The sequence below is a fragment of the Neolamprologus multifasciatus genome, chromosome 4 (assembly GCF_963576455.1).
Source record: "Neolamprologus multifasciatus chromosome 4, fNeoMul1.2, whole genome shotgun sequence".
Lineage (NCBI taxonomy): Eukaryota > Metazoa > Chordata > Actinopteri > Cichliformes > Cichlidae > Neolamprologus > Neolamprologus multifasciatus.
Window position 1 is genome coordinate 4375266 of NC_140442.1, and position 15979 is coordinate 4391244.

General features: G+C 37.7%; 4 protein-coding genes and 1 long non-coding RNA gene across 5 annotated transcripts in view; 1 reads left to right on the forward strand and 4 right to left on the reverse strand.

Annotated features, from left to right (window-relative positions):
- Positions 1 to 279: 279 nt before the first annotated feature.
- The window catches only part of LOC146519520 (amine sulfotransferase-like), a 121016-nt gene continuing 105316 nt past the window's right edge, over positions 280 to 15979 (reverse strand). Inside the window, exon 7 of the transcript XR_014873800.1 lies at positions 280 to 1261. The gene's annotated coding sequence lies outside the window, so the exon portion shown is untranslated. The remainder of the gene's footprint in view (positions 1262 to 15979) is intronic.
- On the reverse strand, positions 877 to 4275 carry LOC146519521 (amine sulfotransferase-like). Its single transcript, XM_085157660.1, has 6 exons — positions 3898 to 4275; positions 3584 to 3795; positions 2869 to 2995; positions 1871 to 1965; positions 1596 to 1767; positions 877 to 1514 (listed from the first exon to the last, which is right to left on the reverse strand). The coding sequence occupies exons 1-6, from the start codon at positions 4037 to 4039 to the stop codon at positions 1405 to 1407; spliced, it is 858 nt and encodes a 285-aa protein (XP_085013786.1). The 5' UTR covers positions 4040 to 4275; the 3' UTR covers positions 877 to 1404.
- Positions 6506 to 15979, reverse strand: part of LOC146519522 (amine sulfotransferase-like) — a 109994-nt gene continuing 100520 nt past the window's right edge. The window contains exons 3-6 of the mRNA XM_085157557.1: positions 8428 to 8627; positions 7713 to 7839; positions 6717 to 6811; positions 6506 to 6613 (exon numbers count right to left, since the gene is read on the reverse strand). Coding sequence (XP_085013683.1) covers positions 6506 to 6613; positions 6717 to 6811; positions 7713 to 7839; positions 8428 to 8627 — 530 coding nt within the window. The remainder of the gene's footprint in view (positions 6614 to 6716; positions 6812 to 7712; positions 7840 to 8427; positions 8628 to 15979) is intronic.
- On the reverse strand, positions 9930 to 12574 carry LOC146519523 (amine sulfotransferase-like). The gene is made up of 6 exons (XM_085157666.1): positions 12328 to 12574; positions 12034 to 12233; positions 11544 to 11670; positions 10588 to 10682; positions 10313 to 10484; positions 9930 to 10231 (listed from the first exon to the last, which is right to left on the reverse strand). Exons 1-6 carry the CDS (start codon positions 12467 to 12469, stop codon positions 10122 to 10124), a joined length of 846 nt encoding a protein of 281 aa, XP_085013792.1. The 5' UTR covers positions 12470 to 12574; the 3' UTR covers positions 9930 to 10121.
- Positions 14092 to 15971, forward strand: LOC146519524 (uncharacterized). Its single transcript, XR_014873808.1, has 3 exons — positions 14092 to 15312; positions 15504 to 15622; positions 15714 to 15971. It is a non-coding gene; the product is annotated as an uncharacterized LOC146519524 (long non-coding RNA).

Here is a 15979-nt window from a genome sequence, read left to right on the forward strand (position 1 = left end):
AAACGTCTTCAAGTAACTTAAAGAAGTCCAGACGCTTTTCTTTGCAAGCTCCTTTGAGAGGTACTATAGTTAATGTTGAAGTGAAGTGTTAATTTATGCTTTACTTTTTTTACTAACAACGTTTTTACTTTTGCTAAAAAATTTGTACATTTGACTTATGCTGTGTCCTGATTACTACATAATAATGACGTTACTGGAAGATTGGTGTGAAAAATGAAGGCTATTCAGATTTAAAACCACAAATGGAGTGATATTAAAAACTCTCAAAACCTGACAAACTTGTGTTTGAAACATGCAGTTTTATTCTATATGATAATGAATAATGTGGAGTTTTTTCATCTTTGGATCAGCTTACTTGTGTGAGAAGAGTTTCATACAGATAAACTACCTAAATTCAAAATGTCACTCTTGCCTCCAGAGGAGAGCATTCACTCTTGTGTGAAAATCAAAGTTACATTTTACAGCCATAACACTGAAAATGAAAATGTTTAGTAATGTTCAGAAACGGAAGTCACATTAAAGAAATGAGATTATTTTTTTTAATTATTATTTTTTAATAGACTATTATCTTGCAATAAATCATGTGTTAACAAGCTGTATTTCACATATTAATTAAAAGATATTCAGTGGATGCTGTTCACAGGTCTGAGGTTCAATTCTGTATCAGATTAAATAATGGAAGACTGTCATGCTGAACAAGACTTTAACCAAAATTACACTGCAATTGCACAATTTCTTCTTGTTATGTTTTATTTCTTACCAAAAAAGGATCCTTTCCTTTTGATTCTTTTACACAAATAAATGAGATACTTCTGTCTTAAATGTTGACTCATGGGAGGAGAAATCACTTGTGGGTAAACCAAAAGTCAGACTGTCTTCATGGCAAAAGTACATTTATGTAAAGAAATTTCTTATATTTGAAGGTCAAGGCTACTTTCAAAAGCAATGTGATTCAAAAACACAATTAACAGTTAGTAACTATTCAGAAATCATGAGAATCCAAAGCACCGTGTACTGGTTTCAGGCATGTCAGATATGTTGACTGATAAACATTTTATTAATGAACGTTGTTGATTTCTGGAATCATGATCTACATGACATGAATTCATCTTGGGTGAACAAACATTAATCTTTTGTTGATGTTGTTTTTTTTATTATTATTTAAATAGCAGAAAAACACATTTTTATGGTTTTCTGATTAATGAAATTGTTGTGAGATTTGTTTATGTTATCCTAGTAAGGATACCATGAGGGGCGGCCACTAGAGGTCGCTGGAACACTGTATATGTATATGTTTTTTCAGAAAATTGATGTAGCCACGTACACTGCCACGTACATTACCTCATATCATGACAGAAATCAATGCTTTTAAAACTCCTGGGAGACCCTGAAGAGCTGCTCTGCTTATTCCCAGATGAACTTCAAAGGCAAATCACCAAGTTTCTCCTGAAGGAGTTGATCCACTCTTTCACTCTGTGCAACAGTCAGTGTGTTCTTCCAGTCTCCAATCTGCCCTGTAATGAAGACAAAAACACAACACCTGATACCCTGATATCACATTTTTCTGCACAGCAGCTGCAGGTCTGTTATGTTACCTTTGCGCAGGAATTTTCCACTGAACTGCTCTGGTGGAACGTGCTCATAGTTTGCTTTCGGATCATTCTTCATGTTCTCAAACTTAGCTTTTTCCACAACTTGACTGATAGCAGCTTCAGTCAGGTCTTTCCCTAAGAAGTTGCAGATCTTCTTCACTGATCCTTTCAGGTCCTGAAAGAAAAGCAGGAACACAACAGAAAAAGAACCTTAAACTCTGCCAGATATTTTATTTCAGTTTCCTTAGGAACAACAAAAATGCGAAGAAACATCTTACCAAAATCCTTTCCTCGTAGGTCAGGAAGAGGATGTTGTACTGGTCTCTGTTTGAATACCACTCCCTGACGTGATCAAACCAGGATGATGCTGGTACTGTATAGCAGCATAAGGCATCTGGTCATTTGGCATTTTAATTTAAAATCAAGTGTCTGTTGACTGTATTTACCCCACTACAATTCTAATACCAGCAGCATGATAACAGGTGGAGGAAGAAAAAAGGTTTTTGCTACACAAACAAATATCTTTTTGGAGTTTTTGTTTTAACAATAGATGTGCAACGGCACTGTCCTCTTCACAAGTGGTCCTCTTCGGATGTTAGAAGCTAACTTGGAGTAAATCACTTACAGCCAGAAGACTGAACTTTTATCAATAGCAAAAAACAATGTTAGAACAAAGTCAGTGCTTTAGGAAATCTTTCAATTTGGATTAAAGTGAAGTAAAGTATATTAATGATACCAGAATGTCAGTGATTTAAAGGGTCAAAAGGGGAATGAGTTCAAAAGATTACAAGCTGTTCTTGTGTGACCCACCTCTGTTTGTTTAGGAAGGACACAAGCACAGGTAGGTGGGAAGAACGCCCTTTGTGTTTGTTTTTTTCCAAATAACCTGTCAATGATTTCTGTCTCTTCAACTCTGAGACATTTATCTTATCTGCTAATAGCTCAATCTGGTGAAAAGGTTTTACAATGTCAAGAGTCAAATAACTGAGGTACCACTGTTTTAATTTGTAAAGTAACTAATAGATATGCAGTATGTGTCTTATCAAAAGTATTTTTGTGAAATGCTATGTGGAAGAAGTATAAAGCCATATAATTTTTTCTATATGATGTGCTATTATCCGTTAGTCTGTGCACTTGGGTAAGTATGTCAAACAGTTCAGTTTGAAATAATCAATTTCAGTTCTTCCTGATCACATTGATATCTGTTATCATTTATCAGACCTGGACTCTTCTCGGTCATCATCATTAGGCAGATAGTGGAGATGAAGACACGTACCGTTTCCCGTCAGGTACCACTCGAAAAACTGAGCAAAGCTCCGAGGAGTCTCAAGGCCTGCAAGGGTTTTGCTGAAGTGATAGTAAGACGTCATGTTGTCCTTTGGATTCCTCATCAAATACACAATCTGACATAAAAACAAAACGAAAAAACAGAATCCATGCCACTTTCAAAATCACTAACTCTTTAACAATATCTTGAGTTTGAGCAGTTTATTAATTTCTCCTAGTTTTAAGAGTTGTTTTATATATACAGTTGTTTTATAAGCAAACTTGTTTTCATTGGCTGTATATAAAAGCTAGATGTTGTCACCATAAGGTGACCCATTGATATGGAAACCACATTTTGAAGCTTCATTTGAGCATTCTAGTTGCTGCTATGTTTGTTTTTTCTACTCAGGAGTGTCTATGTTTCAAAAAGCTGTGTGCTAAGGTATCAGCAACATGATAATTAGTGCTATGTAACTGACTAAGAAAAAACATCTGAATTTCATATGAACTTGTTACAAATACTGCCTCTAATCCTTTAATGCCATTCCTTAACAATAAACTTCAATAAAATGTTGCCTTTCTTTAACAAATGTATCTATCATTTCATACAATTACTCATAAATACTGAGCAAATTATATTTTTTAACCACTTAAAGAACTTTGTCGTACTACATCTCTAAACCTGCTCTTTCTTCAGGCTGCTTGAGCGTCTATACAGCTCTGACCTTTCCCTTCTTGTCCATCAGTCCTGGAGGCATGAGAACCTGGGAGAGATGTGATGTGAAGAGCCGTGGAGAGGGGCGACGAGTGTATGCACCCCCTGTGCACCCCCACACCCACTCCAGCCATGGCATCTTCTGTGAGTTGTTAAAATATTCAGTCACATGCCCATCCAGCTCATAGATAGAAGTGATGATCTGCTGAGCCCATATGGTGCCTTTTGAGGAAAAATGTATTGGATATTATATCTGCTCAGTGGATCACTCTGGACAGAATAAAACTGCAAAATAATGGGATGCTACAGAGATTTCTCACTCACCTGATTTTGGATAAGACACGAGGAACACATCGCTGTCTCTTACTTCAAAACTCTGAAGAGAGGCTATGGACTCTGCAGTTGTGTTAGTGGAGAGAAAGTTATAGTTCTTATACCGGCAGAGACGGTTACTGAGCTGCTCCATCTTAGTTCCGAATCACACAGGCGGATAAGGAGAGACACAGTTTATGTAGTTCTTCAAGTGTGGAGTCAGCTTCAGTGACCAAAACAGCCTTGATCCTTCACTGAGAAACAAGTGAATTCCTTTTGACATCCAATAAAGGCAATAGTAGATTATACAAACTGCTTTTAATGTCTTGTGTTTTATTTCCTGTGCTGAAGTTCAAAACATGTCATAAAGCAGACCTTCCCAAAGTGTGGGGCCCGCCCCCTGGGGGGGGGGGGGGGGGGGCGCGCAGAGCCATGTCATGTTTTGTGACGAGGACCCAGGCACAGAGAGACTTGATGAATTTAAGAAACTTATGATTTAATAAAGAAATTTGCAGACTTGCACAGAGAGGGTAAAATTATGATGACTGATAATGGAGATGAAGACAACAGACGATGAGGACAGGGAGGAACAGGGGTTTAAATGCACCAAGGAGGCAGTCAGACAGAACTCGGGACAACTGGAGGCATTTAGGGATGCAGGGACTGACAGAGACTGGGAAGAAGTCTCATTGTGATGAGTAAAGTTTACCTTGCCTGGATGGGCAGCTCTCTGGGTGCTCAGCACCCCCAAAGCTCTGATCCTAGAATCGCCCCTGTTTCACACCTCAAACATTTAGTAAACAATTAAGCAAATACAAGTAATCTGCAATAAATTACAGGTAGTAAGAAAATAAACTACTAACTCTTTTACTCTACGTCCGCACCTACACGGGTATTTTTGAAAACGCAGCTGTTTTGTCCACACGTAAACGGCGTTTCGAATCACCGAAAACATTAAAAAAATTTTAAACACATTTTTTGCTTTTAAGAGTTTGTCACGCAACGTGTCTTTTTCACGTCACGCTGTGCGCATGTTATTTTTTACATGAGATGAACTGCAGAATGGCAGATAGGGAGAAAATACTGTTAATCTGACTATCTGCAGGTTTTACACGCTTACACACGCAGTTACTGTCGCTCCATTTACAAAGGCAGAGGCCTCACAGTGTGATTATTTTACGTGTAGTTTTTTTTTCATGAGTAATAATATTCAACATTGCTATCAATACATTTTTCAAAAAATGCCTCTCTGTGCAAAATGGGTTTAAAAACATAAACAACTGTGGGATACTGTTTGCCAGTGATTTATACAGCCCAGCGATTGCTCCTGACGAAGGGAAAACCAATTCTGCAGGGGAGACCTACCTCGGCACTTGTGCAGGTGAAACCAAAGGGCAGATATGCTTCACCATATTTTCTAGTCTTTGGTTTAGAATGAAGTTGGTTTGGAAACATATTCAGCAATGCTTCATCTCCTGCTTTGCGTTTCTGTGGGCGCCCCATGCTAGCAGTGTCCAAGCGTTATGTCCCCCCACCCTCTTTTCATTCCGTGCCCCCCCCTGTTTTTACACAGCTGAATAAACGTCAAGCAGACAGCTGATTATCAGAAGTGTGAGATGCTCGAGAATATACTCCGGTGTCCCGTTATATTTTAGATAACAATGAGTTTATTAAACTTCACCGAAACAATCTGCAAATTTCATTCAAATTTAATAAACTATCATCTTGTCTTTATTTTTAGTTAGCACATACCTTAAACACTTAGAGCTGTAAGCTAATGATAGTTATATGAGAGCAGATGCATGCTGGTGCAATAAGCTGTACGCTGTACATCCAATGGATGCATGATCTGATTAGTCGACTAATTGCAAAAATAATCGGTGACTAGTCGACTATCAAAATAATCGTTTGTGGCAGCCCTAGTTGAAAACGTGTTTTCCGACGATGTTTGCTCTGTAGTAAAATTAGCGATATTTGACTGCCCTGTTGATCTCATTGAAATGTATACAGCCTATTTAAAATCTAAAACTTAACATTGTCCGTAGCCTGCTGTTGTTACCACTGTCCTGTTTGAAATGTAATGAGAGAAACTGGTTATTTTGCCATATGTGCATGTGCCGATATTGAACCCAAGGTACTAACTAGCTAACTGACTGGATGCCCATTAACCTTATAACTCCTGTTGTGTGTGTGTGTGTCTGTGTATGTGTGTACAGATTGTCAGTCCAAAGAGGGAGAGAGGAAAGAGGGGAACATGAGGACAAAGTACAAGATCAGGAAGTACTAGGTAAGAAAACAGACAGGGAGTACTAACAGGCAAAACAGTAACTGTTAAACTGGCAAAGAAAAAGAAAGACAAACAACTAATACAAACAACTCATACAATCTGGAAGTTGTGTTCTCCCTATATTAAAGCTGCTATACAGAATCTGCAAAACAAACTGGGTTGTCAGCCATGGCACTGCATTACCATATTGAGCTTCAGTCAGAGGAAGTCACGGTTGCCAAAGACTTTATAAAGCTCAAGAGTGAGGCTGGTGCCATTCCAGATATGTTAACATTGTACAATCTTCTGGATAATCAAATCTTCCCCAAACTGAAAACTGTTATTCAGGTTGCCCTAACACAGACCTTCCCAAAGTGTGGGGCCATTGCAGTGACTGATAGCAGCTTCAGTCAGGTCTTTCCCTAAGAAGTTGCAGATCTTCTTCACTGATCCTTTCAGGTCCTGAAAGAAAAGCAGGAACACAACAGAAAAAGAACCTTAAACTCTGCCAGATATTTTATTTCAGTTTCCTTAGGAACAACAAAAGTGTGAAGAAACATCTTACCAAAATCATTTCCTCGTAGGTCAGGAAGAGGATGTTGTACTGGTCTCTGTTTGAATACCACTCCCTGACGTGGTCAAACCAGGATGATGCTGGTACTGTATAGCAGCATAAGGCATCTGGTCATTTGGCATTTTAATTTAAAATCAAGTGTCTGTTGACTGTATTTACCCCACTACAATTCTAATACCAGCAGCATGATAACAGGTGGAGGAAGAAAAAAGGTTTTTGCTACACAAACAAATATCTTTTTGGAGTTTTTGTTTTAACAATAGATGTGCAACGGCACTGTCCTCTTCACAAGTGGTGCTCTTCGGATGTTAGAAGCTAACTTGGAGTAAATCACTTACAGCCAGAAGACTGAACTTTTATCAATAGCAAAAAACAATGTTAGAACAAAGTCAGTGCTTTAGGAAATCTTTCAATTTGGATTAAAGTGAAGTAAAGTATATTACTGATACCAGAATGTCAGTGATTTAAAGGGTCAAAAGGGGAATGAGTTCAAAAGATTACAAGCTGTTCTTGTGTGACCCACCTCTGTTTGTTTAGGAAGGACACAAGCACAGGTAGGTGGGAAGAACACCCTTTGTGTTTTTTTTTCCAAATAACCTGTCAATGATTTCTGTCTCTTCAACTCTGAGACATTTATCTTATCTGCTAATAGCTCAATCTGGTGAAAAGGTTTTACAATGTCAAGAGTCAAATAACTGAGGTACCACTGTTTTAATTTGTAAAGTAACTAATAGATATGCAGTATGTGTCTTATCAAAAGTATTTTTGTGAAATGCTATGTGGAAGAAGTATAAAGCCATATAATTTTTTCTATATGATGTGCTATTATCCGTTAGTCTGTGCACTTGGGTAAGTATGTCAAACAGTTCAGTTTGAAATAATCAATTTCAGTTCTTCCTGATCACATTGATATCTGTTATCATTTATCAGACCTGGACTCTTCTCGGTCATCATCATTAGGCAGATAGTGGAGATGAAGACACGTACCGTTTCCCGTCAGGTACCACTCAAAAAACTGAGCAAAGCTCCGAGGAGTCTCAAGGCCTGCAAGGGTTTTGCTGAAGTGATAGTAAGACGTCATGTTGTCCTTTGGATTCCTCATCAAATACACAATCTGACATAAAAACAAAACGAAAAAACAGAATCCATGCCACTTTCAAAATCCCTAACTCTTTAACAATATCTTGAGTTTGAGCAGTTTATTAATTTCTCCTAGTTTTAAGAGTTGTTTTATATATACAGTTGTTTTATAAGCAAACTTGTTTTCATTGGCTGTATATAAAAGCTAGATGTTGTCACCATAAGGTGACCCATTGATATGGAAACCACATTTTGAAGCTTCATTTGAGCATTCTAGTTGCTGCTATGTTTGTTTTTTCTACTCAGGAGTGTCTATGTTTCAAAAAGCTGTGTGCTAAGGTATCATCAACATGATAATTAGTGCTATGTAACTGACTAAGAAAAAACATCTGAATTTCATATGAACTTGTTACAAATACTGCCTCTAATCCTTTAATGCCATTCCTTAACAATAAACTTCAATAAAATGTTGCCTTTCTTTAACAAATGTATCTATCATTTCATACAATTACTCATAAATACTGAGCAAATTATATTTTTTAACCACTTAAAGAACTTTGTCGTACTACATCTCTAAACCTGCTCTTTCTTCAGGCTGCTTGAGCGTCTATACAGCTCTGACCTTTCCCTTCTTGTCCATCAGTCCTGGAGGCATGAGAACCTGGGAGAGATGTGATGTGAAGAGCCGTGGAGAGGGGCGGCGAGTGTATGCACCCCCTGTGAACTCTAGCCATGGCATTTTCTGTGAGTTGATAAAATATTCAGTCACATGCCCATCCAACTCATAGATAGAAGTGATGATCTGCTGAGCCCATATGGTGCCTTTTGAGGAAAAATGTACTGGATATTATATCTGACCAGTGGATCACTCTGGACAGAATAAAACTGCAAAATAATGGGATGCTACAGAGATTTCTCACTGAACTGCGACATATGGTTTCCTCACCTGAATTGGAAAAACTCATTCATGCATTTGTGCCATCACGCTTAGACTACTGTAATTCCCTGTTTACTAGTTTGGATAAATCATCTCTTTCTCGCCTCCAAGAGAGCCATTGCAGGGGGGGCGCGGAATGAAAAGAGGGGGGGGGGACAAAACGCTTGGACACTGCTAGCATGGGGCGCCCACAGAAACGCAAAGCAGGAGATGAAGCATTGCTGAATATGTTTCCAAACCAACTTTGTTTATGTTTGTTTATGTTTTTAAACCCATTTTGCACAGAGAGGCATTTTTTGAAAAATGTATTGATAGCAATGTTGAATATTATTACACATGAAAAAAAAACTACACGTAAAATAATCACACTGTGAGGCCTCTGCCTTTGTAAATGGAGCGACAGTAACTGCGTGTGTAAGCGTGTAAAACCTGCAGATAGTCAGATTAACAGTATTTTCTCCCTATCTGCCATTCTGCAATTCATCTCATGTAAAAAAAGAACATGCGCACAGCGTGATGTGAAAAAGGCACGTTGCGTTACAAACTCTTAAACGCAAAAAATGTGTTTAAAAAATCTGAGTTTTCGGTGATTCGAAACGCTGTTTACGTGTGGACAAAACAGCTGCGTTTTCAAAAATACCCATGTAGGTGTGGACGTAGAGTAAAAGAGTTAGTAGTTTATTTTCTTACTACCTGTAATTTATTGCAGATTACTTGTATTTGCTTAATTGTTTACTAAATGTTTGAGGTGTGAAATAAACCGCAATGGAGCAAAATATGGGTGTGTGTGGTTGGAGGATGTGTTAGTGCGTGTGTGTGCGCGCGTGCACGCGCGAGAAGGGGGGCACAAACATTTTTCTTGTAAAACAAGGGGGGCCCAGCAAAAAAAGTTTGGGAACCACTGTCATAAAGCATTTTATAGCTGAGCACAACAGACACAACACTGAGCTTGATAAACGAGGAGTGGATGTGACTGAACATAAACTCAGGAAAATGTTTGCAAAGGACAAGTCTGATGGTTGTTTGATTTTTTCATAAAAGAAGAAAATGAATTTACTTAATATTTGAATAACAGTTACTATTACTTTTTTTACAACACTGATGGGATATTTTTGTCACCCTAATGAACGGACAGGTGGACACCCAAGTTTGTAAATGTGATAACTCGAGAATGAAGCCACACAGGATTTTCAAATTGATAACAGGTGTATCTACTAAAAGTGTTGGGTGAGTATAAATCTCAGTGGCGTCAGGACAGAGATGAAGTTTACTGAAAATCTTGTGAATGTGATAACACAGGTGTATCTACTAGGAGGCCTGAGGTGTACAACATGCCACTGCCAGTATTTTTACTGGGAGACCCTGAAGAGCTGCTCTGCTTATTCCCAGATGAACTTCAAAGGCAAATCACCAAGTTTCTCCTGAAGGAGTTGATCCACTCTTTCACTCTGTGCAACAGTCAGTGTGTTCTTCCAGTCTCCAATCTGCCCTGTAATGAAGACAAAAACACAACACCTGATACCCTGATATCACATTTTTCTGCACAGCAGCTGCAGGTCTGTTATGTTACCTTTGCGCAGGAATTTTCCACTGAAGTGCTGTGGTGGAATGTGCTCATAGTTTGCTTTCGAGTCATTCTTCATGTTCTCAAACTTAGCTTTTTCCACAACTTGACTGATGGCAGCTTCAGTCAGGTCTTTCCCTAAGAAGTTGCAGATCTTCTTCACTGATCCTTTCAGGTCCTGAAATAAAAGCAAGAACGCAACAGAAAAAGAACCTTAAACTCTGCCAGATATTTTATTTCAGTTTCCTTCGGAACAACAAAAATGTGAAGAAACATCTTACCAAAATCATTTCCTCGTAGGTCAGGAAGAGGATGTTGTACTGGTCTCTGTTTGAATACCAGTCCCTGACGTGGTCAAACCAGGATGATGCCAAAACTGTATAGTGGTATAATGCATCCAGTTATTTGGCATTGTCATTTTATTGAGTTCAGATACAACCCACATGTCACAGTCAGTTGTTACCTACAGCATGACTGCAGGCATGATCAATCCACCCTTTTGGTTCTGATGGACAAAACTCAATAATAATTTAACACTCAGTCTATTATTATTCATGCTAATAATGCTGTATACGGTCCATGGCTCAAGGTCATCTATCAATAATTCTACCTCTACAATTCTCAAGCAATTATGTGACCAAGGACAGGACATGATCAGAGAATCCCTTCTCTCACCCCAACCGGTAATGGCAGATGGCTGGTTGTTTTTCCTTCCCACTGTCACCAAAGTGCTTGCTCAAAGGAGTTCATATGATTGTTGGGGTTTTCTCTGTATGTGTTATTGTAGGGTCTACTCTACAATGTAAAATGCCTTGAAGCGATTCTATTTTAATTTGCCGCTGCATGAATAAAATTGAATTGAATTGAATCAGTTCAGTTCTATTTGCATAGACAGTTATTGTGGTTTGACCAAAAAATCGCCTTAAAGATGAAATGTGTCCACTGACCGCTGAAATCTGCAAAGCATTTGGTAATGTCACAGTTTAAACAATACAAGGACCACTGATTTAAATTTACAGATTGTGCTGCATTTACAAATAATTTTTCACGCAAAGTCTATAAGCAATTAATATACATCAATTAATATACAATATATATCAATATTTCAACTTCTGTCAACATGTCACCTTATAGACACATTTAACAATTAAATTGTTTAACTATAAAAAATTAAGTGTCAGCAATGGAATCTAGCAGGTAGTCATCATTATGCAGATGGCAGAAATGACAAACTTACCATTTCCTGCTATGTACCACTTAAAAAACTGCTCAAAGCTTTCCGGAGACCCCAAGGCTATATGTGCTTTGGTGAAGTGATAAAAAGACACCACGTTGTCCTTTGGATTCCTCATCAAATACACGATCTGATATATATTAAAACAAAAAACAAAACAAAGAACCCCAGAATTCAGTGTATAGTCTGTCACACTTGCCACTTAAATGTAATATTTCACTATTTAATGATAACTGGAGTTTAGGCTGTCATTCCTGTTTTATAGCTCTTTTTCCTATTTCTTCTTGATTTGATAAACCTCTGTTCAGTATCAACAAAAAACTGGAGTTCAGTAACCAATAGCTAACATGACAGAAGTTAAAGTGATTTTAGAAAGTAAAAATTTGAACTTGCTTTATATTTTCAACAACAAGCAATCAAATAGTTTTCACTTTCTCAAACTTTAAGAATGCCTCTTTCTTCAAGAAGAATTGAGCTTTTATAAAGTACTAACTTTTGTCTTATTCTTCTTCACTCCTGGAGGCATGAGATATTCGAGGAGATGTGAGGCAAAGAGCCGTGGAGAGGGAAGAAGAGTGTAATCAGCCATCTTGTACTCCAGCCACGGCATCCTCTCCACGTTGGTTGAATATTTATTCCGGTGCCCGTCCAGTTCGTAGATGGAAATGATGATCTGCTGAGCCCACACAGTGCCTGATGTGGGGAAAGACGTTAGAGCTGATCAGTGGATCAGTCTGGCCAGCAACAAAACTGCAAATATAAATAATGCGTAAGATTCCTCACCAACCTGACTTTGGATAAGTGACGAGGAAGACGTCACTGTCTCTTATTTCAAAACTCTTAAGAGAGTCTATGTACTCTGGAGTTGTGTGAGTGGCCAGAAAGTTGTAGTTCTTATACCTGCACAGATAGTCACTGATCTGCTCCATCTCAGTTCTGAATCACACATACGGATACGGGGGAAGAGACACAGTATATATTGCCCTTCATCCAACGTGACAGTATTCTGCAGGGTACAAGAACAACCAGGCACGTGCAGGGGGGGGGGGGGGGGGGCGCTAGAGGGGCTTGAGCACCCGCCCCTTTCCTGATGGGTGCCCAAAGTGCCCTTTTGTTGAGGCAACTTTAAAAAAATAAATAAATAAATTTAATGTGTGTGTGCGTGCGGAGTCCTGTCTGTGCCCCTCAACAATAATATTTAACTATTAATCACAGTTTTGCTAAATAAAAGGATCTGGCTTGCATCTGTCACATGATCACATTTAACCAATGATCGTTTCCGGGCTTTTCCTGCCTTTCTGGAGGGATTATATTTCACTAAAAATGATCTAATATGCATGTCCACATAATTATGCATTATTATAATTATATTAAAAAACACACGCTGTATTTTAAAGAACATACATTAAGAAGCAGATTATATTAGATTTATATTTTAAATAAGACAAAATTTGGATTTTACAGCAGTAAAATTATTGTATCTCTACAGTTTAAAATGTAATAAGCTTTGCCCCTGCACAGAGTGGATAGTGAAACAAATGGAATCATCATAAATACATTATTTCATATTTATTACTTCCCCCTCCTCATTGCTTTATTATTGTAGCTCTAGTAATAAATAATAATGTAAGGATTCTGGATCAGCACCATGATGCCCATAGTATATACAGTATTCTGAAGAAGATCTAAAATGTCCCTGTGTGTGCGTGCATGTGTGTGTTTTATTTAGATGGATTTTTAAAAAAAATATTACTCATGATATAACATTGTCCAGACATGCCTGGTAAGGACATGAGGAGGAAACAGTAGGAGCTGTGTGAGGCTACTAAAGGCAGTGCTATAACATTTTTCTGTCATCATTTTATTATAGATTAAGTGCAAGAGTTGTTAGGTTTGGATAATCAGATTACAGTTTATTGCAATAGCAAGTTGTGCCTTGTTCTCACATAGACAGCAAGTGGAGAGTGATATATGAAATGATAGGATGGAAGGAAGAAGAGAAGCAAAGAGTGATTCACAGGCAGAGCCTAAATTATTTCTCAACAGTTTTTTGTTGCCTTATGGTTCCAAGAGCTGTCACCAATCTTTGCATTTTGTTATTATCTCATGATACTTGTTTAATCAGCTACCATCTCTCCTATGGACTTTTTAATGTCTACAGTCTCAGATCAACACAGCCCTGCCCTTCCCATATTAGATTCTTGATGAATGTGTGTTGTTGTTATTCAGCCTGGCTCAATGTGCCCCTTTTTAACTTTGAGCACCCGCCCCTTTAAACCTCTCTGCACGGCCCTGAGAACAACTATAGTTAATGTTAAACTAAAAAGTTCAACAATTCGTTTTTACTTCACAGAAAAACATTTCCTGGACTATTTTTGTGCACTATAATGCTGCTGCTGGCACCTTGTTTTAATGGATTCACACACAAATTAGGTAGTGTGCAATAAGACAGGGAGACGTGGCTTGCAGTTTCCTGAATACTCCGCCATTATTTATTTAAATTCACAAATATGCACTCCTTTTATCACTTTTACAGTTTTACAATTGTGTATTTACTTATTCCTAAACATAGCTCACACATTCTCCATATGTGTTACCAACTAGACTAAAGGGAATTAACACATTCCAATGCCATAAACATGACCAATTTTCTTGTAAGACTTGTTTCAAAATGAATTCCAACAAGACAAATCTATAAATCTCAAATAGTTTGAAAGAATGGTGTAATCAGCACCATCTTACGGTGGCTGGGAAGTGCAAAGCGCAACAAATTAAAAATCCGCAACAAATTAAAAACCCACAACAAATTAAAAATCCGCAACAAATTAAAAAACCGCAACAAATTAAAAAACCGCAACAAATTAAAAAACCCACAACAAATTAAAAATCCACGACAAATTAAAAACCCACAACAAATTAAAAACCCACAACAAATTAAAAACCCACAACAAATTAAAAACCCACAACAAATTAAAAAACCGCAACAAATTAAAAAACCGTAACAAATTAAAAATCCACAACAAATTAAAAATCCACAACAAATTAAAAACCCACAACAAATTAAAAACCCACAACAAATTAAAAATCCACAACAAATTAAAAAACCGCAACAAATTAAAAATCCACAACAAATTAAAAAACCGCAACAAATTAAAAATCTACAACAAATTAAAAACCCACAACAAATTAAAAACCCACAACAAATTAAAAAACCGCAACAAATTAAAAATCCACAACAAATTAAAAAACCGCAACAAATTAAAAATCCACAACAAATTAAAAATCCACAACAAATTAAAAACCCACAACAAATTAAAAACCCACAACAAATTAAAAACCCACAACAAATTAAAAATCCACAACAAATTAAAAATCCACAACAAATTAAAAATCCACAACAAATTAAAAACCCACAACAAATTAAAAAACCGCAACAAATTAAAACTCCTTGACGGAAAGGGATTGTCTGAAATACCAGAAGTGGCACAACGATTAGGCTTACTCCATATTTGTAGCTCAGAAAAGTGATTCAGGATGTCAACAAATGTCGAGAAACTCACTCCTCACAGCGCTTCCTCATTACCCTGACGGTGCTCGCTGCACTACATAGAGAACCGGAAAATGTTTTGTCCGTTTTGTGGCGTTAGCTTCAGCCTCTTCACCCCTTTTTGTGCTTCCTGTGGACGGTCTCTGGAGCTTTTGCGGCACACAGACCAGGCTGAAGGGTCAGACTCCCCAGGGACATCAAAACAAACAGAAAATTCTGAACAAAGTAATTTTGATATATTACTCACTTTTTATTCTCTTCAGACAGTCTATGCTATTTCAGTTAAATAGCACGTTTATTTACCATTTTGGCTCCGTTTTCTTTTTATGTTTGCTTATACTGTATTCTCGTCTACGTTTAGTAATGGAGAGTGCTTATAACCCCGTTTTGATGTTAAACGTTTTTCATTCAACCAGAACAAACATGTCCGTCATACAAGCAGTTCATGGAGTACAAAAGATCAAAATCCATAGAGCGTCAGGCCTTCAGCTGTGGAGCAAAATTAAAACTCAAGCAACAGAGTAAACCTGTCAAGGTAAGCCATCACAGGTAACTTTATAAATGAGGATTTGGCAATTATTCTTAAAGTGATCTGGCTTTTATTATTTCTTTCTATATCAATATAGGATTAATGGTGTCACAACAAACAGACTTAAAACCGCTAAGAGGGAAAACACTGCCCTTATTTATCAGCCCCGAAATTACAGCCCCTGACCTCCTGAAGCAGGCTGTAGAAAAAATGAGAACATTCAACAAGGACTTGGTGGAGGGACCATATGTCCTTTTGTATCCCGACTGCACAGAGGTGATAAATGTGCCTGGGACAGAAAGGCCATTCCGATTGGCAGACTACAAAGAGGAAATAGGAAAGAACTACAACAGGATTTCTCCT

Bases quoted from the DNA above. Each gene is read 5' to 3' on its own strand.
- LOC146519521 (XM_085157660.1), bottom strand. From the start codon at position 4,039: ATGGAGCAGCTCAGTAACCGTCTCTGCCGGTATAAGAACTATAACTTT. The intron at 2,996-3,583 runs GTCAGAGCTGTA...TTTTTATGTCAG, and splicing joins TGATGGACAAGAAGGGAAAG to ATTGTGTATTTGATGAGGAA. The intron at 1,966-2,868 runs GTACGTGTCTTC...GCTGCTATACAG, and splicing joins GTGGTACCTGACGGGAAACG to TACCAGCATCATCCTGGTTT.
- LOC146519523 (XM_085157666.1), bottom strand. From the start codon at position 12,469: ATGGAGCAGATCAGTGACTATCTGTGCAGGTATAAGAACTACAACTTT. The intron at 12,234-12,327 runs GTTGGTGAGGAA...TCCCCACATCAG, and splicing joins CGTCACTTATCCAAAGTCAG to GCACTGTGTGGGCTCAGCAG. The intron at 10,683-11,543 runs GTAAGTTTGTCA...ACCACTATACAG, and splicing joins GTGGTACATAGCAGGAAATG to TTTTGGCATCATCCTGGTTT.